General features: G+C 45.1%; 1 protein-coding gene across 2 annotated transcripts in view; it reads right to left on the bottom strand.

Moving 5' to 3' along the window:
* LOC308528863 (WASH complex subunit 2A-like) overlaps positions 1–23,767 on the bottom strand; it is a 72,876-nt gene that overhangs the window by 9,228 nt on the left and 39,881 nt on the right. For both annotated transcript variants that reach the window (XM_081104720.1, XM_081104719.1), the window contains 6 exons: positions 20,130–20,231; positions 18,270–18,401; positions 14,973–15,136; positions 8,603–8,705; positions 2,905–3,060; positions 878–1,057 (listed from right to left, as the gene is read on the bottom strand). In XM_081104720.1, the coding sequence (XP_080960846.1) occupies positions 878–1,057; positions 2,905–3,060; positions 8,603–8,705; positions 14,973–15,136; positions 18,270–18,401; positions 20,130–20,231 (837 nt within the window). The remainder of the gene's footprint in view (positions 1–877; positions 1,058–2,904; positions 3,061–8,602; positions 8,706–14,972; positions 15,137–18,269; positions 18,402–20,129; positions 20,232–23,767) is intronic.

The following is a 23,767-nucleotide window of genomic DNA, read 5'->3' as shown; positions in this document are numbered from 1 at the left end:
AATCAATGTGTCTCTCTCACATCGGTTTTCTCTCTCTTCATCCTCCCTCCCTTCCACTCTCTCTAAAAATCAATGGAAACAAAAGAAATACCCGTGGGTGAGGATTAACGCCCCCAAAAGTTTTTGTTTAAAGTTAATAATTATTATTGACTAGAGGCCCGATGCATGAAATTCGTGCAAGAGTAGGCCTTCCTTTCTCCAGCTGCTGGCACTGACTTCCCTCTGGCACCTAGGACCCAAGCTTCCCTCCAGCACCTGAGACCAGGGATTCCCTCCAGCCACCGGCAGGTACCCAGGACCCAGGCGTCCCTCTCAGCCCTGGCTTCGTCCAGAAGGTTGTCCAGAAAGACTCCGATCTAATTAGCATATTACTGATTATACACAAAAACCAGTGTAACATAGAAATTAAGGCTACAATTTCCATAACTTAAAAAAAAATCACAGTCCAAAGTCAGCCACAATAAGAGACTAGAAGAAATATAGTGCCCTACCCTGTTTGGTTCAGTGGATAGAGCATTGGCCCACAGATTGAAGGGTCCCGGGTTCGATTCCAGTCAAGGGCAGGTACCTTGGTTGCAGGTTTCATCCCGGCCCTCGTCTGGGCCCGTGTGGGAGGCAACCAACCGATGTGTCTCTCTCACATCCATGTTTCTCTCTCTCCTTCCCTTCCACTCTATCTAAAAATCAATGGAAAAATATCCTCAGGTAAGGATTAACAAAAATCAATAAAACCTTTTTAAAAATATATAGCAAAGTACTGGTGGGGATGTGGAGAAACTGGAACCCTCAATTCTTCAGCAACTCACACGACAGGCCTGATACCATGAAATAAGATTCTTCTATCTTTCTAAAGCCTTGAGCCTTTGCTGCTGCTCACCTTCCCGACGTCTTTCTTTAGAGACGGGGTGCTGCACTGATCTTCTGTTTTATCCTCTTCCTCATCAAACAGGCTGAGAACAGTTTGGGTTCTACTTTTGGTTCCTTTGTCCCGAGAAGATGAAGAAAATAAATCAGAATGCTTGGCTGCTTCCTGAGTAGATACAGTCAAAGGCCGTTCCTGAAAAATGGAAATAAGGAAAAATATAAGTAAGACCTGGAAATGCAAATTCTATTCTGGGGCCTTCCAAGCTCCTTATTAATCCAGTAATGGCCACATGTTTCAGGGCACTGCAGCTCTACTCCCAGGTAATAAAACACCGAGGCCAATTCTCTAGCCGCTGCTCCAATGAAGAGTCTTGTGCAGATAATTTATAGCCAAAGATAATTTTTTCAATCATTTTAAAACCCAAGTTCCTCATTCCTACCAAGAGATAAATGCCAGTTATTACCCTGATCCACTTAGGTTGCTCAAGAGCTATAAATAACTTCTAAGTCACAGAGATAACACAAATACCAGTCATTAGGAGTATTTCCTAATATTTACCTAACACACAAGTCTCAAGGAGAAACCTAATTGACAAAATTAGACATTTAAATTATAGAAGACTCACATTATATGCAATTAGAAGAATCGCCAAAATAATGCTAAAATCAAGCATTTATTCTATTCATTCAACAAGTACCACATTTTAGGTAAGTTTCCACTGATCATAAGAACCATTATTACGCCGAAACTGGTTTGGCTCAGTGGATAGAGCGTCGGCCTGCGGACTGAAGGGTCCCGGGTTCGATTCCGGTCGAGGGCATGTACCTGGGTTGCGGGCACATCCCCAGTGGGAGATGTGCAGGAGGCAGCTGATCGATGTTTCTCTCTCATCGATGTTTCTGGCTCTCTCTGTCTCTCTCCCTTCTTCTCTGTAAAAAATCAATAAAATATATTTAAAAAAAAAAAAAAAAAAAGAACCATTATTACTGTATGAACCGCCAAGAAAGAAAAACTCCCAATTAAACATGCCTTTTACTGTGTGGTGCATCCCAGTTTCAGAGTGGTTCAACTGTGAAAGATTATGCTTCTTTGAAGAAATGTGTAATTACTATGTGCGAGGTAATATGCTCAGTACTGCAGATATAATGGTGAACAAAACAAACCTGGCCCCAATACTCAAGGAGTTTACACGCAAGCAAGGGAGACAGCAGTACACAGCAGTCAGAGCTGAAGTGTGGGAAGGGCTGTGACTAGAGTAACTCAGGGGTTACGGGCACAGAGAGGCCCACACTGAAAGCACAGGAAGAGAATGTTAACCGATGACGCGGGTTCTGCTGCAGCCCCAAGAAGCCCCCAGAGGGAAGTGCACGTGACCTTCTTCACACAGGCCCTGGAAGGGAGACTGAAGCTAAGAGTTGAACACACAGAGGATAGAAAGTTAGAAAAAGGAAAAGGCATAGAGACTGGTGGTAATCGCAGATTTCCAGCTAGCCAGCAGCCTTATCCACAGGCCTCTCCTGCAGGAAATGACAGATCATCCAGAAAAAGGAAGCTCATGTTTTAGAAGAAAAACAAATTTCACTTTAATTCACAGCCAACATCAACTAAATGGAAAAAAAAGAATACACTCAAATCTTCTTAAGACAGTCATTTGAAGTACAGGTGGGGACTGGAAGGGAACCGGGGATAACAGAAAAGAGAACAAGTCAGAGAGAGCAGACATGCAGAGAGAAGGCCAGCATGAAAACCAGGACATGGAAGACCACCCTGGAGGGAGAAAGGCAAAGTGGCCACGGGCACTTCCTGTGCGCATGCGTGCATCCGGAAGCCGAGCAACGCTGAAGGGCTCCTGAAGGCTGGGACCAGAGATTTTCTGCTTTATACTTTCCAGTGTTTTCAAACTTTTGAGCAGTGAGCCATTTATTTTCTGTAGTAGGAAAATGTAAAGGTGTGTGTGTGTGTGTGTGTGTGCGCGCGCGCACATGTGTATTACAAGAACAAAAGACAAACGTATTGAATATACAAGAAAAAAACTCCACCTTTTCTGACTCCTCAACCACACGAGTGCTCCCAAATTCTGACACCTCTTTGGCACTCTCAACCTTCTTGTCCACAGGCTTCTCTCCAAGTTGTACCTCCTTCTCTTCTTCATCGCTGAACAGCAAAGGTGGTGCCTCAGTGACAGTCTCTTTTTTCTACCAAAAGATGAGTAAATGACATCCTCATGAAAAATAATACCAACAGAAACACTTGGAAATGGAGTAGAGCTACCATCCCAGAGGGACTGCCTTGCATATCTTATTCCTCATAGCAGGGGAGGGGGTGGGGGAGGGGCAACTGGGCAAAATGACCTTTGGATGGGCCTACAGCAGCAGGGAATCCCAAACAACTATTTGCAAAAATAACAAGAAAGCAGAGATTACAACTAGGACTGAAATCTAAAAAACAGTCTTTAGAATTAGCATCGCTATCTGAGCTTATTGGCACCTACATAAATTCCTTCCTTAGCTTATTACCACCATAGAAACTCCTTCCTTCTGTAACTGTTCCCCTTCCCTTTCTCATAAATACCCCATTGCCTTGCTCCTAATCAAAATATCAGAATGCCATCTGGGTTTCTGCCTGAATAGTAGTACTTCCTGAACAGTTATTACTTTGGATGGCAAATAAATGCTTGTTGCCTCTCACTTTCGCCTTTTATTTTTAGGTTAACACTCAAAAACAAAAAAAGTGTGCTATCACGGCAACGTATAGAACAAGCTGAAACCACAGCCCTCTAAGGAGTTGGCTAAAGAGAGACAGCAAGACAGGCTACCCCGGGCCCAGCTGCAGGAAGCCAGAACCCCGTCAATTGCCCCAATGCTTTCCCTTTTCCTTACGGCCAATTGGCAGCTCGCCTGAAGGGCACTGCTGCTCCAAGTTTACTTGGTGGGCTTCAACTGTGTTCCCTTTGCTCACACATGCGCCTAACAAGAAAGACTGTCCTTTCCGTAACCCTCCCTCATTTAAATGCTAAAAAACACACCCCTCAGTGGAGATTTAACAGGGAAATGAGACATGCAAATCATGAAGAAGCATGTAGTTCCACTGCTCAGGTGCCAGAGAGTCCCTGCCTCCACATACTCAGACATGATGCTCCGACATCATCTTTCCTGCTTCCACTTCTTTAAAACGGCTCCGTGGGCTTGAACCGGGCCCTGTTCGGCAGCAGCAGCACTTCCTTTCTCCCCCTGGGTGCTGTTTCCCTAGAGTGCTGGAGCTTTGTAACAAACCTCTCTCCTGCCCTAACCGGTCTGGCTTAGTGGATAGAGCGTCGGCCTGCGGACTGAATGGTCCCAGGTTCGATTCCGGTCAAGGGCATGTACCTTGGTTGCGGGCACATCCCCAGTAGGGGGTGTGCAGGAGGCAGCTGATCGATGTTTCTCTCTCTATCCCTCTCCCTTCCTCTCTGTAAAAAATCAATAAAATATATTTTTAAAAAATAAATAAATAAACCTCTCTCCTGAGGACTATTTTTGCGATGAACTCCTGCGATTTCTATCTCGAGAGATCCAATGAACCCTGGACAGGACAGTGAAGGGGGCACATGCAGAGAGAAGAAATAAACACCACTCCCCCAGGCTTGCAGACACAGCACCTCAGAGTTTCTGCTACCACATCGTCTGGACCTGTCTCCTTGTGCCTCGACTCCACAGGTCCTGCAATCGCTTACTGGTAGATCCTTACCTCTGCCACTAAGACAACTACTAGTCTCCTTTCTTCCACCCTCCTCTTCAGCTGTATAACACCTTCCAGAGCTGTCATGCTAAACTAGAACACCGGATTATTTCACCTCCTACCCCAGACGTGTACCATTTGCATTAAGCAAATGCTAAATATGACAATGAACTGACACTCATTATATCCCTTTACTCATCTGCACCCCATCAGTCTCACCTTTCCTTAAACCTGTTGTAAACTTTCACATGCCATGCCTGCTCCTCACAGTTTATCGTGGCAAATCCTCATCTTTCAAGGTTTCCTGTTCTCATCAGTAAGTATCAACTGCTTCATAGACAAGAATATAGCCCAGCCAGAATGGCTCAATTGTTGAGCATCAACCTATGAACCAGACGGTCATGATTTGATTTCCGATCAGGGCACATACCCAGGTTGCATCCTCTATAGCCAGTGAGGGGGGCAGCCGATCAACGGTTCTCTCTCATCACCGATGTTTCTATCTCTCCCTCTTCCTCTCCTTTCCTCCCTGAAATCAATAAAAATACATATTTTAAAAATATATGTATACACACTCACACACACACACACACACACACACACACATTACTTATATCTCTACCTAGCCTTTGCTTTCTTCTTAATTTACATTAATAGCTATCACACGTCTGTTTGCCCACTTACTTGAAAGAATCATACAGTGTAATTTCAATCACAGTATTTTACATCAGGCAGGGACTCTACACAAGTCCGTAAGCCTCTGCCCTGCCTCTCATCTGTCCATTCCCTGGAGGCAGGAACTTCAGAGATCAGGAAACTGAGGTTATGTACAGGAAACTAGAGAGATCAGTATTCTCAGGGCAAGTCACATCAGAAAATTTTGAGAAAAAACTGTAACATATCACACCACGAGACTAGATGGAATGAAGTGGTGAGCTTTGAAGCAGTATCTAAACAAAGTTAGAAAGACAGATTTGGAAACTACAGAAGAACATTACTAAGATAAGCAAAATTATGAATCAAGTAGGAATAACAGGGAAAGAAGATTCTTAATTTTTGTTAGGAAGAGATTCTTAAAATGCATAATCGTTTGAACTTGAATAAAAAACTGGAAACCCACAAGAGTTTCAGAAGAGATAAGGCAAAACTGAAATAATTTTTTAAAATTTTGTGGATATGGATTCACTGAAAACTACATATAACTTTTTACAAGTTAATGAGGGTAAAAAATGAGAATTATGGTGAAACATATTCTCCTTTCATATAACAATGAACCTTAAACCAAGGAAAATGCTACCCAAACTACTGGGTGGTGTTTTTTTTAAATATATTTTAACTACAGGCCTGGTGCACGAACTCGTGCATGGGTGGGGTCTCTTGCCCAGTCCCTAATCGGGGCCAACGGGGGCTAGCCAGCCGGGGAAGGATGGCTGGAGATTGGCCGGCGGGCCAGGGAGGGACCGTGGGAGGGCTCCAGGGCGTATCTGGCCCTCTCGCCCAGTTCTGATGCACAGGAACACAGCAGCAAGCTATCGGAGCACCTGCCCCCTAGTGGTCAGTGAGCATCATAGCGACTGGTTGAGCAGTTAACCAATAGGTCAACCGATCGGTCGAACACTTAGCCTATCATGCTTTTAATATATAGGATATATATATAGGATGATTTCAGAGAGGAAGAGAGATAGAAACATCAATGATGAAAAAGAATCACTGATTGGCTGCCTCCTGCACACCCCCCACTGGGGATTGAGCCTACAACCTAGGCATGTTCCCTTGACCAGGAATCAAACCATGACCTTCTGGTTCATAGGTCAATGCTCAACCACTGAGCAACACCAGCTGGGCAAATCTATTGGTTTTAAACCTGCCTAAAGATAAGCTGACCATCTTTGTTATAGGTTAATTTTCTTGATAGGTTTATAAGTCAGTCACATTTACCTTACTTTAAAATATTCTAAGATTTCTAAACAAAAGTATCTTTTATATATTGTGTCTAAAGGTGATTATATTTCATAAATGGTAAAAGTCATGCAGATTGTTCAGCTACTTACAATGTGTATCTTGACCTTTGTTTTATTTAATAATCCTAATGCTACTGGTTTTACAGTTTTACATTTCCAGAACCTTCAATATTCATTAGATTATTGCTCATTTATCTGAGGTAGAAGATACTATTTATAATTTACAAAGAAAAACCACTCAGATCTCCTGACGCTTTTAACCATGGAGCCACTAGATGTCCTATTGAGGGAGCTGCAAGTACAGGTGATTTGAGGAAAGGGTTGTGAGCACCTCGAAGCACTGCAGAGCCTACACCAGGAAAACAGCATGCTCCCCAACGCTGAACACTTCTGGCAAAGCTGTGCAACCTCAGGCAATGAGAATGTGCCCTGTCCCTCCTTCACTGCAGCCCTGAGGAGGAGCGATGCACCTGGGCAGGCGCAGGTGTCAGGGATGTGGTCGCCCATCGCTGTGGTGGGAGGGGGAGGAGCTGCCATTTGGATTCTGCGGCTGCTCCCACACGGAAGGAGTGCCAGGGGGTCATCTCTTCCTCCTGGTCTTGCATGTCTTTCTGCCTCTAACACATGCCAAACTGGAGTGCTCTGAGGTTGGGGCTGAAGGCCCTCCTGGCAGGTGGCGAGTTGGTCTGATTCCTGACCGTTTAAGCTAACCCAGCTAGGTAAAGGTGTTCCTCATGGGGTCCAGCTGAAGAAGTTCTAAGAGCTCCTTTGGGACTGGTGGCAATGGCCAGGTGGCTAAGCACTGTTGGCCTCACTTTGTTCTAGGTGCACATACTCACTAAGGGAATGTGTGGGAGAGAGATGAATGACAGGCCAAAACAGGACTCCAGTGTGGCTAGGTTCCCTGAACACACATCATAATGCCACCTTCCTCACTGTTTCATACTCCTGACATAACTAATATCAAGATTGGCTAAATGGCCTAGCTGTTTTGGCTCAGTGGGTAGAGCGTTGGCCTGTGGACTGAAGGGTCCCGGGTTCGATTCCAGTCAAGGACACACGTCCGGGTTGTGGGCTCCATCCCAGTAGGGGGCGTGCAGGAGGTAGCCGATCAATGATTCTCTCTCATTGTTGATGTTTCAATCTCTCTCTCCCTCTCCCTTCCTCTCTGAAGTCAATAAAAATATACTAAAAAAAAAAAAACAACAAAAAAAGATTGGCTAAATGTTTTACCTTAGGTGACTGGGGTAACGATGCTACTTAAATGTAATCACTGGAAGGGTATGTCCACCATGAGCCACTGACTGGCAATTTCTTTTTAATCACACACACTTTAAAAAAATTTTTTTTGAACTATAGTATTAAACACTTAACATAAAATTTACCACTTCTAAGTATCATTCAACAGTGTTAAAAATAAGCACATTGTTATGCAAGCAATCCTCAAATTTTTTTCATCTTGCAAAACTGAACTGTGTACCCATTAAACAACTCCCCACTTCTGTTATCCTATAGCCCCTGGCGACCACCATTCTACTTCCTGTTCCATGGTCCAGGCAACCCGTGTAAGTGGAATTATATAGCACTTGTGTTGTGTGACTGGCTTATTTCACTCAGTATAATGCCCTCAAGGTCATACATGTTGTAGCATGTCAGAATTTCCATCCTTCTTCAAGACTGGCTATTGCTATAAACCAGGACCAGGGTGTTAGCACTTAAAATACGCCCCTAAAAGCGAGAACTCATGCGTTAACTACCCTGGTCTAAGGTAGAACTCCATGCAGCTGGCGCTATACCTGGCACTCCCTCCGAACCAGAGCAGTGCCCTCCCTCCCCACTTTAAACGCCGAGACCTACACTGACACCGCATGGGCTGCTGCCACAAGGAGTCCTTCTCTCCAGGCTTTGCACGTGCACTTCACCTGAATACACCACTAAGCGGAGACATCTTTCTAAAATTCCACAAATGGGTCAGCTTTCAGGAACTGATTCAGGGAAGTATCACTACTTATGTAACATCACTTCGAGGATATTCCCGAGCCCAAGAGACTAAGCATACCGATGTCGCAGGAGGAATGGCTGTGGGGGGAGAGCCAAACAGGGAGCTTCCACTATCAGCGTCGTCTTCAAAGAGGAGCGATGCTCTCTGGGTCTTCTTTTGGCTACAAAAGCAAACAAAAAGGCAAATGTGACGTTTTAAGAAATGCAGTATCCTTTCTGAGGCACACCTATAGACTACCTACCACTAAAACATCTGAGCCAGCTGTTGAGCTTACACAGCTGAAAACAAACAAGAAAAGCCACTGAAGGAGGTGCCGTTTGTACAAGGTCCAGGGCCTCATTATCTTGTGCCCTTTCAATGACTTTTCCCTCAGTGCAGTGCACTGGCTGACAGCTTTGCCGAGTCACACCCACTCAGCACTCACAAACGGAGCATCCTCTCTCACCACCTCCCATGGCACAGGAGGAGCCAGAGCAGGAGGCCGGTTTCCAGAGCGCTCAGGAGGCACTGTGGAGAGATGGCAGGGCCAGGGCCTGCTTTGGGCTGTGACCTGCAGGCTGGTGCCCTCTGCCCACTCAACCCTGTTTTTCCAAGCACCTTTCTGCCCTTGCATACCTTCTCTTCAAACCAAAAACCCATCCTATTCCACTCTCTATCACATCGCCTCCTACCCCGTGTTGGGCAGCCATACCGACATGCAGCCACAGCTCTCCACACCACCTGCCTGAGCCTGTCTTCACCTATCGCCTTGCCTGCGGTTCTGGCCTGGCCCCTAGAGAAGGCCGAAGGTAAGTGTCTGCCAGAACAAATGCTGATCAGGACCTTCTAAGGATAAGAAATATAAAAGTGGAGGCTTAGCATTGGACACAGGGAATCCAGAATAAAAAGGGTTCCAACGTGTTCCCTAGTAGGGGAAGGGTCAAGTTCCAGTTTTCACTATGTGATAAGTAACTGTCCAGCTAGCATACTAGAGAATTAACAAATGAAAGCTTTAAATTCAATTTTAGCTAGATAAAAATAATAAGTCATTTCAGTAAATTGCTCACCATATCCATTTACTTACATTAGAATATAATTAGCATATACTCTAGTAAGGGTATTACAATCTTCTTAGTAAGTTTAATTATTAACAAGGTACAATCTCTGTAGTTTATTCATTAGTTTAGTATTGATGTCTGCCTACATGTTTTAAACAAAAACCTAAGAATCACTGATTAGAAAACACAACTAACCAAATGGGTGAGTGCGCTGACACTGAACACATACACCAAAGGACAATTAAAATTAAATCCGTGTCTTGAAGAAGTTTTAAAACAAAGAACCAGCTGTCACTGTGGCTCAGTGGTTGAGCATCGACCTATGAACCAAAGTTCTCAGTTCAATTCCAGTCAGGGAACAGGCCCGGGTTGTGGGCTCCATCCCCAGAGGGGGGTGTGCAGGAGGCAGCCAATCAATGATTCTCTCTCATCACTGACATTTCTATCTCTCCCTCTCCCTTCCTCTCTGAAATCAATTAAAAGATGTATATTTTTTAAAAACTACAAAAACCAACTCATAATTACAGAGTAAGGTAATATCTAAAATACCTTTAAGGATATATACCAATTTAAATTTACACAAATCATAACCAAAATATTTAAACACAAGGTAATAACTATGACTTTTTTTAAAATAGAACTATCTCAGTTGCCAAAAAAATACCAGAAATTTCATTAAGCAGCTAGAACAGGAAAAAACCTTATGTATGACTTTCTGAACAAGTAATTTCTAAACAAACACACAAATATAAAACCCAACCCATAAAAAAAATTTGATGGCAAGCTGAGAGTAAGCGGAAGAACTAGCTTTTTTCTGGACCTCGATAGCTGTACTAGGAAACAAAAGCCAGGCCTTGACCTTGGCCTTCATTTCCCACTCTCAGCCTCTCATGCAGATGTGTCCTCATAAGAAAAATATGCTGCTCAGTGAGCTAGACTATTTCTCACTATAATAAGTTAAATGTTTTGATTTCTTTATAAAGTACAGATATCAGAAAACATGATGATGACCACAGAGTTTATGGCTGACACCAGGACACTTTGGAGAATGAAAGGGAAACTTATTAATCACTAGTGGCCCGGTGCATGGAATTTGTGCATGGGGGTGAGGGGTTCCTTCAGCCCAGCCTGCACCCTCTCCAACTGGACATCCCCCTCGCAATCTGGGACCACTGCCTCCTAACGGCTCACCTGCCTGCCTGCCTGATCGCCCCTAACTGCCTCTGCCTGCCTGTCTGTCCCAAACCCCTCTGCCTGCCTGCCTGCCTGATCGCCCCCAACTACCCTCCCCTGCTGGCCTGATCTCGCCCCCAACTGCCCTTCCCTGCCGGCCTGATCTCGCCCCCAACTGCCCTCCCCTGCCGGCCTGGTTGCCCCCAACTGCCCTCCCCTGCCAGCCTGATTGCCCCCAACTGCCCTCCCCTGCCAGCCTGATCTTGCCCCCATCTGCCCTCCCCTGCCGGCCTGATCGCACCTAACTGCCTCTGCCTCGGCCCCCCGCCACCATGGCTTTGTCCGGAAGGAAGTCGGATGTCCAGAACATGACCAGTTGACCTGGGCTAACTAGCATATTACCCTTTTATTAGTATAGATTATATAAGATAGGATTGCTTAAATGGGGGGGGGGGGGGGCGCGCGCGGGAGCCTTTTTCAGCAGGAGGAGATGCTCTTGGTAGACAAAAATACATGATCCCTATATCTGGACTGATAGCCAGCCATATGCACTATACTGCCAAACCAGTCATTAAAAAATTGAACTGCTTTCTTACACCTTACACCAGGGGTCCTCAAACTTTTTAAACAGGGGGCCAGTTCACTGTCCCTCAGATCGTTGGAGGGCCGGACTATAGTTTAAAAAAAAACTATGAACAAATTCCTAAGCACACTGCACATATCTTATTTTGAAGTAAAAAAACAAAACGGGAACAAATACAATATTTGTATTTGCATGTGGCCCGCGGGCCGTAGTTTGAGGACCCCTGCCTTACACTAAGCAGTTGTTGCTCTGAAAATCCCTCCTCAGCCCCCACCTTACTTCTGCCTTTGCAGTTCACCCAGATTAGGTTCTGATTGGTTGGTTTCTATGCCAATCAGCATCACAAGCTCCGCCTCCTAGGCAGTCACTGGCTCCTCACAGTTCTCCCAGATTTGGTTCCGACTGGTCGGTTTCTATGCCAGTCAGTGTCAAAAGCTCCACCTCATAGGCAGCCATTGGCTCCTCGCACTTGACCCAAATTTGGTTCTGACTGGTCAGTTTCTATGCCAGTCAGCCGTCTCCGGGTCTATCTCTGGGCCTGATCAGAGAAGCGAGGCTGATCAGCAGCAGCCCCAGGCTACTGGCGAGTGGGCTGAACTGCTGATCTCTTGGAGAGAAAGAGAGGAGCAGCTGCTGGCAAGGCCCAGAGAGAAAGAGAGGCAAAGGCTGATCAGCAGCTGCCACAGAGGCTGTGGATCAGACCCTGCTTCTCTCTCCAGGCCTCGCCAGCAGCCGCGCCTCTCTCTCTCTCTCTCTCTCTCTCTCTCTCTCTCTCTCTCCAAGAGGACAGCAGTTCAGCCCGCTCGCCAGTTCCTGCTGACCCAAGCCTGGTGCCTGCGCAGCCTGGTGTTCAATCGTCCCTTCAGTCATTTTGGACATTTCGGACCATGACTCTTTATATATGCAGATTATGCAGGAGTGCCAGGCACCAACCGGGGTGCTCCAAGCAGCCTCGACACTGGATGTCCTGCTTCCAAGGCAGAGTTGCATAAGTCCATTAGGGTTACAAACCTGTTTTTGTTATAATGGTTTGGAGATATAATTTTACATATCATAAAATTTACCCTTTTATAGGGTAAAATGATTGGTTTTTATTATATTCAGAGTTGTACAACTATCATCATAACCTAAGTTCACAAATTCCGTATGTGTTAACAGTCACTCCCAATTCTCCTTTCCCCTCAACCCCAAACACTAATTTATTTTCTGTCTCTATGGATCTATCCATTCTGAACATTACATAAACGGGAAATTATACATGTGATCTTCTGTGACTGGCTTCTTCCAATTAACACAATACTTCCAACGTTCATCCATCCATATTGTAGCATGTGCTAGTTCTTTACTCCTTCTTACTGGTGAATAAGTCCATTGTATGGACATAATATATTTATTTACCTTTCAATCAGTTGATGGACTTTTGGGTTATTTCTAATTTTGGGCTAGCATAAAAAAGTCACATACAAGTTTTTGTGTGAACATGTTTTCATTTCTCAAGCATATACTTCAGAGTGAAATTAGGTCATATAGTAACTCCACTTTTAACTCTTTAACAAAGTGTTAGGATGTTTTCCAAAGTGGCTGCACATTTTACATTCCTGCCAGCAAAAGGTATGAGGGTCCCAATTCTTCTACATCCTCTCCTACACTGAAAGCTTTTTCTTTTTTTAATTCTTGTTCTTTTTTGTATTGATTTCATAGAGGTAGGGAGAGGGAGAGAGAGATAGAAACATCAATAATGAGAAAGCACCACTGATTGGCTGACTCCTGCACACCCCCTACTGGGGATAGAGCCTGTAACCCGAGCATGTGCCCTGACCAGAATCGAACCTGGGACCCTCCAGTCTGCAGTCCATCCAATGCTCTATCCACTGAACCAAACCAACTAGGGCTTTAAATTATTTCTTAAGAAAAATGCCCATACACTAAATTTTAGAAGACAACTTCTGGAGCAGGGAAAGCATTACTGAAAGCCAGGAATTGTGTGTAGCTGCTCCGGGGCCTACAAATAAGACATGTTTCCAGGTCTCTAACTTGTGGCCCTGTGTGCAGTAGGGGCAAAGGGAAGGGATGCATGTGAAAACAGTAACTTCCATACCATGTAGAAAACGCTCAAGTGCAACAGAGGAGGAGCATACATGGATAAAGCCATTTGTGCTCTAGACCCCAACCCTGTGTATTTCTTCTGTCATCTGTCTGGGTTAGAGAAGATTTTTTAAAAGAAGGGGCTTAAACTCAGTCTTTCAAGAAGCTGGCCAAAGTAAGAAAGGAAGAAGGCTGGGGGGAGAGAGAAAGGGAGAAAGGAAGAGGAGAGAGAGAGAGAGAGAGAGAGAGAGAGAGAGAGAGAGAGAGAGAATATGAATGAGAATGAGAATGAGAATGAATAAAGGAATGAAATGTTACTTCCCCTACATTCATGACAATAAATGGTTAACAGATGCTTACAAAGCTAAGTAGTTCACGTATGATTTTATTTAATCCTCAGTGATCCTATGGAAAAAAGTACTATTATTATTTTTGTTTAATGATGAGGAAACTCAGGCCCAAAGAGATTAGAGCTGGGCCAGAATTTATTACCAGGTCTTGGGATTCCAGAGCCTGTATTCTTAACCAGAGGCCAAGGACACATCCAGGGGTGAGGCCATACGGGCCAAACATAGAAATGGTGACACTGAAAGGCATCACAATTTTCAGAGATAGAATATAAGGTGCTTTTGGAACCATCAAATCTAAATGGCCTCTCTCTCCTGCGAGCATGCCCATGCTCATGCCCATGCCGGTGCCTTCCCCTTCCTCCTCCCCCAGGCACATTTCCATTGGCTTCCTCACTCCCAAGCTCCAACGGCCCTTCCTTTACCTCCATAACTTGTTTCCTAAGCCCATTTCTTCTAGGAATTACTTCTTTTACCTCTGTGATTTACCCAATAAATGTTCTCTTACAAAAAAAAAAAAATCAAAATGAAGGCTTAACAACACTAATGGGTAAGATTTACATGTCCAATCAATTGCCTCTTTATGCTACTACTATTCAGCTGAATTTCAAAGTGATCACTAAGGCTCTCAAGAGAAAAAAATATGTATTTGCAGGGGCGTTACTCTGAATGCATAGCTCTTCTGGCAGCAGGTTTCACCACCAGCTACAGCCATGCTCACTCCACATCCTGCCAGTTCCAGTCCACATAGGAATGAATGGGAAAGACCCAGACCCGTAAGGAGAACCAGCAACTGGTGTGACTCAGCTCAGCTCTGAGAGAACCATCCTCCTAATGGATGTTGTTCAATGCTGGGCCGATTCCTATCCAAATGACAAACTTAAGTAACTTGATCAAATTGTACATTCTTTAGTGTATCCCAGAGGAAAAACAAACTGTAGTTAAACCCCTAATTAACTAAGAAAAATAATATTTTAAGGTTAACAAAATGATAGGTAGAAGAAATTAAGGATCCATCAGAAAAAAAAAATTCGCAGTATTGGAGAAGAATACCTTGCAAGTGAAAAGCAGAGACATCCTCATTTGTTTGACTATCAGGTAATGAATGATTAGCAGCTCACCTAGCAACTGACAGCCTACACATCAAATACCTTACTGTTACCACAGGCTCGGATTAAACGACTTGGTACAATGACTCTCACCTGTCCTTAGCAACAGCAAACAGATCGTCTTCGTCGTCTTCCTCAAAGAGGCTGGTCTTTTTCACCGTCTCCCGGTCCCGGCTGGGCTCGGAGTTCCTAAGTTCGCCTTTAGACCTGTCGTCAGAAGCTGAGTTGGTCTGTGAATCAGTAACATTCCACTGGTCCTTAAAATATAAAATATGTATTAAAACCCAGTGGCAATGGCGTTTAAGGAACCTAGGATGTAAAATAAAATTTACATTCATTAGACTAAGTTGTATTTAAACCAAGTATTGCACTAAGTGTATCACACGTAAAGAAAGCTCATGTCCAAGACTTTTCCTTGAACTCCAATCCAGACAGCTGGGTTCTCTGACTTCACAGACCTGCTCATGCCCTCCTCCTCCCCTGCCTGCCACCATGCTTCTCCTCACCAAGGTGCTGCTCTGTGCTGGGAAGGGAACTTGTCTACTTGAGAGGATCAACAGTAATTAAAGAGGGGGATAAAGAGAAATGCCAAAAAATAAATCAAGAACTCTCAACTTGAGCCCTAGCTGGTTTTGCTCAGTGGGTAGAGCATCAGCCTGCAGACTGAGGGGTCCCTGGTTCGATTCCAGTCAAGGGCACATGCCCAGGGCTCAATCCCACGTGCAAAAGGCAGCCAATCAATGATTCGCTCTCATCACTGATGTTTCGATTTCTCTCTCCCTTTCCCTTCCTCTCTGAAATCTATAAAAATACATTTTAAAAAAGAACTCTCAACTTTGGAGGAAAATATTTTAAATTAAAAATCCTGAAGCAGGCTAGAAAAAAAAAAATGTATAAGAAGCTCATGTTATGCATATGCAAACACAACACAATGAGAGCTGTGAAGGACTCTTTACCACCAACAGTCTCCATGTGGACTCGGCATGTAAGACCTCACCTGGCTATGCTCACCCTTAAAATCACAGAACTCTTGAGCACTTGCTTAAGTGGTCCTTTGATTTTTAGAACCTAGAGCAGTGGTTCTCAACCTTCCTAATGCTGCGACCCTTTAATACAGTTCATGTTGTGGTGACCCCCAACCATAAAATTATTTTCATTGCTACTTCATAACTGTAATTTTGCTACTATTATGAATCGTAATGTAAATATCTGATATGCAGAATTTTTTTTATGGTTACAAATTGAACATAATTAAAGCATAGTGATTAATCACAAAAACAATATGTAATTATATATGTGTTTTCCAATGGTCTTAGGCGACCCCTGTGAAAGGGTCATTTGAACCCCAAAGGGGTCGCGACCCACAGGTTGAGAACCACTGGCCTAGAGCCTTGCAAAGCAAAGTGGGGCCACAGCCAGTAGCATCTGTTACTTAGAAGCTCAGGTTCCACCCCCGAGTTGTGAATCAGACCTGCACTCTAGCCCATGCCCAGGGGACTGCTTCACATGTTATGGTTTGAGACATGCTCCTCTAGAGCAGTGGCTACATGCTAGACACCCTGAAAGAGCTTTAGGAAATTCCAGTAACCTCCATACCTCCAAACCAATTAGGTCAGAATAGCATTAGCACTCTTAGTTTCCCCCATGATTCCAATGGGCAGGTACTGTTGAGTGTCACTGTTCAGAACACTGGTTATCTTTACTCTGCAAGTAATATTGCTCCCAGTCTTAGCTAATATTTTCATTTTCCCTGAACCACTGTGGTAAGAAAAATTACACTAATGGTTGGCCATTACTACGGGAAAAAGACTAACAATGCAAAAAAAAGGAAAATCCATCTTAAACTCCTACGTTTGAGTAGAAAAAGCAAATTACGTTGTGTCACTTTAAGTTGCTTTCAATAAAAACACTAACATACCTGTGATTCAGCTGTCCATGTCATACCCTAACTTGCCTATGTTAACATAAAAAGAGCAATTATTATACGGGAAGATTTTTAATGCTCAGGGGTTTCTAATCCTATATAATAAAAGTCTAGTATGCAAATAGATCGAACAGGGGAAACACTGAAAAACCAGTTTCTATAACGTGTCCTGACCACCAGGGGGTGCACGGGGACTATGGTGGGCATTGGCAGCAGACGGCAGAGCATGGAACATGGTGGGCATCAGCTGCGGTGGGATGGTGGAGGTGAGCAGGGGCGCCAGACCAAGGCGGGGCACCAGTCGCTGCCATCGGGTCGAGCCTCTGGTGATTACTTGAAAATTCTTTGCACCCGCACGCTGTGGTCCCGCCCAGCACTTGCACCTGCCGCCGGCCCTGGTACCAGCCCTGATCTCTCGGTGCCATCAGCGGGTGCAAGTGGCAGCTGCCGGCCCCGATCGCCTCTGAGGGCTTCTTCACCTCCCCCTGCTCCTGAGGGGTGATCAGGGCAGCCGCCGCCGCTTGCAGCCACTGCTGGCGCCAGCCCCAATCACTCTGCACCGTCAGTGAGTACGAGCAGGGCCAGCACCATCAGCACGTGGGAGCAGTGGTGGCGGGAGCAGGGCTGCTGGCAGAGGACCGGGGGCCACAGTGGGAGGGGCCGGGGAGGGGGGGGGAACGGAGGATGGGCCGAGACCTGTCCCTGTGCCCACCGCAGCCTCACTACCCACAGAGCCTTTCAAGGTGCACAAATTCGTGCACTGGGCCCCTAGTATCATTATATTTAAAGTCTTTTTCTGTCCAGCTAAATCTGAACAGTAGCTAAACAAAATTCACTACTGGTTTTGCTAATATGTACCTAGATAGTGAATGGAAATTTGTTAAGTCTCTAATAAAAAAGAAGTTAAACTTGCATAGGATGTTCTTACCATGTCTAGATTTATGTTCTTGATTAGTGAAACACAGTGATCATGTAATAAGATAAAATAAGGCCCCACTCATTTGAATTAGCATACATTATTATTTGAGGGCCATACTTACTTTATTTTTAATATATTTTATTGTTTTTTTACAGAGAGGAAGGGAGAGAGATAGAGAGTTAGAAACATCGATGAAAGAGAAACATCGATCAGCTGCCTCCTGCACACTTCCCACCAGGGATGTGCCCACAACCAAGGTACATGCCCTTGACCGGAATCAAACCTGGGACCCCTCAGTCCGCAGGCTGACGCTCTATCTGCTGAGCCAAACCAGTTATGGCAAGGGCCATACTTATTTTATTTTTAACCCTTTTTAAAAAGATGCCCTTTAGTTTAATATACTGGACTATCTTTCTTCAAGTGCTGCAAACAGTCTCTAGTGGCTGAACTTCACTAGACATAAAGCAGGTGTAGAAAGAAAATGCTCAGGACAGCCGCGACTCTTACTCCAACAGCACCTGCTCCTGCGGGGAGACTTCCCACCCACCTCCTCGTCGCTGCTGAACAGCAAGGCAGATGCTTTCTTTTTGGGGGGCTCAGAGAGTTTTGCTTTCTCTTGGCTCAGAGTTGGTAGAGATGATGCTTGCTTCTTGGCAGCTGTAGCCCCAAAAAGATTATCCTAGAAAAACAAATGGCAGAAGAGTATGACAACTTTATACATGTAAAACAAAAAACTTATGCTATTCTCATGTCAAATTGTTAGAGAATAAATCTCTAGTCAGGTACAAAATAGATATTTTGGGGGGTGGGGGGGAATCACAAAATGCTAGTAGACCCCACTTGTCTCACATATAAGCCTACAACAGCCTGTAATAGTCTCTCAGTGTACTCTCCATCCACAAAGGGAACATTCCACAGAACCCAAGGCGGACACCTGGGAGGGAGCATTAGAGGGAGTGACGTGAGGCAAGGTCACAGAAATAGGAGGACACGTGGCCACACCCGGCAGGCAGGCTCTCTGGCTTACTAAGGAGGCCATGGCCGCACCTGCCAGGAGAGCAGGACAGCACCTGCACAGCCAGAAATCTGCACCTTCCTTTCTATGAGTCACAAACTGGAGCAATGGATAAAAGAGAGAAACACGGAGCGTTCTCCACTCCGTTACACACACCTGGGGCAGAGGGAAGGAACGACTGGGGTTTCTGGTTCATTTTAAAGAGGTAATACAAACAAGAAATAGTTTACTAAATAAAATCACTGACCCACAAAGAACCGACTCTTATAGGTTCAAAGGCGTTGGTACATTTTTGTACTGTCACACACTCCAGAGGTGCCTATTAAGGTACCTTTATTTAGGTAAGACTAACAAAACCATCAGAGGGCCTGAACCAGAGTCCGAGAGGAATAGCCCTAAGAGTATACACAGCAGGTGAACAGTCTGAAATGTAAGTATCGATGAAGAGAGCCTGAAAAGAGAGTGTGGGAAGGCAGGCAAGGCATCCAGTGTGGATACATATTTACGGCGCACTTACTGTGCCAGGCTCGGTGCCAATGGCTGCACATGAGTTGTGTCAGCTGTCACAATGACCCTACTTACCACTGAGCCATGAGATTCAGAAAGGTCAAGTTACTTGACCAAGGCCCCTGACTTGCAAGTGGTGGAGCTAGGACATGAACGCAGAGGTCTGAGATCAGGCTGAGGAGCTTAGCATGGCACAGAACTGCGTAAGGATGAAGGTTCGCTTGGTCTTCCCTCTTACTTCCCCCACTCGCTCTCATCCAGGGTGGGAAAGAAAAGCAAGGTGAGGAGGACATGGCTGCCTTCTCCTCTTGCTCCCCCTTTAACCCAGACATTCTGGTAGACCACTGGGTATAACAGGTCCATCCTCTATAAAGCATTTCCTGCCCTAGCCAGTTTGGCTCAGTGGATAGAGTGTTGGCCTGTGGGCTGAAGGGTCCTGGGTTCGATTCAGGTCAAGGGCACATGCCTGGGTTGTGGGCTCTATCCCCAGTAGGGGGCGTGCAGGAGGCAGCCAATCAATGATTCGCTCTCATCATTGATGTTTCTCTCTCTCTCTCTCTCTCTCTCCCCCTTCCTCTCTGAAATAAAAAAATACATATTAAAAAGCATTTCCTAAAGGCAGGCTTTTAAAGTGAACTCTACAAAGCCTTCCACACAACCTGGATCAAGAGTCTAATGTCCCTCCCACTGTATAGCTAAGAGGACCTAAGAAAGGATGGCTGAAATAAAATCCGACAGTTTGGTTAGGTAAGCCTGTCAGATGGCTTGAGTGCTTCCCCATCACCCTGATCTACTGACTGAACCCCTGGCCATAAAGCTACATCAGCAACAGTTTCCTAATAATAAAAAGATTTGATTATCTTGTGTTGCAATAACAATGTTTACCTCTTCTTCTTCATCATCAAAAAGCGAGACTGACGTGGGGAGTTTGCTAGCCAGGAGAGATGCATCTTTCGACTTGCTCACATTTTGAGAAGAAAACAAATCCTGTTGGATCAAGATGAAAGTTCCTGGTAAACAAGATCTATAGTTTTACAGCATCGGTTACATATGAAACACAAACGACTAAGCCACCGCAGCTGCAGTGGTCCAGGTCTCTGTCAGACGGGAGCTCGCCGAGCCCGTCCTGGAGGAACACGCGTCTGAGTCTGCCCCGCTGCATGCAGCACGAATGCCTGACTGTGAGGAGGAAGTGACCACACAACTCCAGGCGCCTCACTGGGCCCCGGGGTTTGGGAACCCCTACTTGCTTTGGCTTGGCCTCCCACAGGGACGACTTTAGGCAAGGAGAAAGTTTCCATCCACCTCCTACCATGCTAAAAATAAGAATGACTTCCTTTTTCTGTCCAAAGAATCAGAGGGACTGAACAGATTCCATAATGGGAACAGAAGCCAGGTTCCCAAATTACTAAATCTATGACTCTTTTATTTAGTAACAAATAAGAGTATAATATTTGCTACTCTTGTAAAAGTATAGTATTATTTCTTTTAAATAAGTACATATTCAATTTTTATTTTTAAATGTTTGGTATTCTATTTGAACTACAGTAGATGTTGCAAACTATTAAAAAATATGGTATATTTGAAGAAAATTTCAAAACGTTAACCTTAATGCAAAGAAAGACCTGCACGTTGAGCAGCATGAATTTAACATAAAATAGAACAACTATTCCTTCAAGAAACTTCAATACACAAGAGGCCAGACAATTAAACAGGACAAGAACCTAAGTTTCTGAGACCTTTTCAGACAAACTTCTCATTAGGGAATCAATGTGCACTCCTCAAATACAGGCCCAATAGGTTCACTAACTGAGAAGAGCGCAGCTCAGTCCAGTGGTCCTTGCCTGGGACCCACGGCGCCCCCCGGGTCTGTTTAGGGACAAGGGGGCCTCAGAGGGTGAGTTCTGGGCCTCCTTATCCTCTCCTGCATTTTACACCCTGGTAGGATTCACTTAAGGGCTCTGTTGCTTTCAAATTAAACAAGTAAATAAACAAAACAAAGAACAAAAGCAAATTTCAACATCCTGGCTTTGGACCTTGACTAGCATCTTCCTGGAAAGAGTGCTTTTCCATTACCTCAAACATGTCCCCACAATGATCTCCAGGGGGAGCTTGAGCTCTACACTTGAGACAGGCAGCAGTAAAGAACCCGCCCTTCGGGGCCAAGGTCTATCTTCTGTTTTACTTCTCCAGGTCTCAGCACCGGGCAGTACCCAATAAAAACAATCTATGATGCTGCACATGGAACAAAGTGTTCAGTAGTGGTTTTAAAAACCTGCCTCGCCCTGGCCAGTTTGGCTCAGTGGATAGAGCATCGGCCTGTGGACTGAAGGGTCCTGGGTTCGATTCCAGCCAAGGGCACATATGCCCAGGTTGTGGGCTCAATCCCCAGTGAGGAGGGTGCGGGGAGCAGCTGATCAATAATTCTCTCTCATCATTGATGTTTCTATCTCTCCCTCTCCCTTCTCTCTGAAATCAATAAAAATATATTTTAAAAATAATAATAATAATAAAAGCCTGTCTGGCTCTGGCTGATGGCTCAGTTGGTTGGAGTGCTGTCCCATACACCAAAAAGGCTGTGGGTTCGATTCCCAGTCAGGACAAATACCTAAGTTGCAGATTCCTAGTCGGGGCACATATGGGAGGCAACTGATCGATATTTCTAACATTGATGTCTCTCTCTCTCTCTCTCTCTCTCTCTCTCTCTCTCAAAATCAATAAAATATATCCTTGAGTGAGGATTAAAAAAAAAAAACCTGTCTGAAAATTATTTTATGCTCCTACCATCAAGAAATGGAGTCTGTGTCCCTACCCTGGAACCTGGGAGGGCCTTTGCGATTGCCTCAACAGAACGCAGCAGAGGTGGCAAGTACAGCCTCAGGGCAGCTCCCGGGAATCGCACTTTAAAGCTCTGGGCCACCACGTAAGAAGCCAATTTCCCAGAAGCTGCTCTGCTGGAGACGGCACAGAGGGTGCCTGTGCCTCCAGTGCCCCCGCTATCTGAGTCTTTCCCGCCCAGGCACCAGAACCAGGGAGCTGACTCTCAGCCCAGCCACCTTCACACTAGGACCCACATGTGACCCTAAATAAAAAGTGTCTAGCTGAGCCGAGTCAACTTCTAGAACCATAAGAGGTAATAAAACTTATTTTTTAAAAATATTCACCTTGATTTCAGAGAGGAAGAGAGACGGAGAGAGAGGTGGAAACATCAATGATGGGAGAGAATACTGATTGGCTGCCTCCTGCACGTCCCACACTGGAGATAGAGCCCGAAACCCAGGCATGTGCCTAGACCAGAATCAAACCCAGAACCCTTCATCCCCAGTCTGAGCCAAACTGGCTAGGCCTTATTGATGTTTTAAGTCCCTAAGTTTTGGAACAATTTATTTCATAGCAGTAAGTAATGGAACACCTTTTAAGTCACTAAAAATGCACACGTTTTCTTTTTTTATGTAGTTGACGACTCTTTGAGGGCTGACCAAGTGCCGATCACTAGTGCAGGCATTAGGGGTAAGGGCAGGAACAAACGTTCTATCCTCACGGAGCTTTCTAGTTGGGACAGAGACAATGCGTGAGTAGACGTGAAACGTCACCTGGCAAAATATACTGTGAAGAACAATGAAACAGAAGAGGGGCTCTGGAGTGGTGTGGTGTGTGCTGGCGGGCCTGCGATTATGCCAAGGGTCGTCGGGGAGGCCTCACAGGGAACTGGGGAAAGTGGAAGCTAGCCCTCTGAATTCAGGGAAGAGCATTCCCAGAGGGGCAGGAGCCAGCGCAAAGACCTGGAAGCGGGAGCTCAGGATCAGACCAGAGTGTGAGGCCCCATCATGCTGTGCTCACGTGTCATTTGGCCTAACTGGATTTTGGCTGATTCCCATCTTCTGTACATTGGACACGAGTGAAGTACAACCCCCAAAGGTTCCATTTATCTACGGTAACCACTCTACTCACAAAGAGCTCCATGTTCATCCTGGCCATTAGTGCAAAGTAACCACTACAGTTTAACTCAAAGTTTACAGAATCCAAACTTAAATGCAAATTTCTGCCATGTCCACATATTTTTCTGTGAAGGGGACTGATTACGGCCCATTACATTCTCATACAGGTCTCTGACTCCCTAAAAGCCTGGTCTAAAGTTCATTCTCAAAGGACCAAGGCCTGTGGGAGTCAGAAGCAGCAGTGACGCCTCAGAGAGGTGGTGTTACTCCATTGAAAAGGGGCTCCTGGGCGCGTGCCTGGAGGACTGAGGCTGTCCGCAAACAGTGCCGGCCACAAACTGTGACCAGCTACCAAGTAAAAAGCTGTGCCAGGAGGCCCATCCCTTCATCACTAAGCCCACATTTTAGTGAGAACACCAAAAAAGGAAGCAGTGTGTAGATTTCCATTCCGGGACAAGTTAGGTACCTCACTGCTTGAAAGTCAACAAATAGCCTAAAATTTGAGCATTCTGAAGACAAAGTATTTTCCTCCCAGAAGATGCGCTGGATTCAAACCCAAGAGTGAAAACTATTGTACATATATTG

This window comes from Myotis nattereri (assembly GCF_964212035.1).
Source record: "Myotis nattereri genome assembly, chromosome: 13".
NCBI classification, from domain to species: Eukaryota; Metazoa; Chordata; class Mammalia; order Chiroptera; family Vespertilionidae; genus Myotis; species Myotis nattereri.
This window is presented reverse-complemented; position numbering and strand designations above follow the sequence as displayed.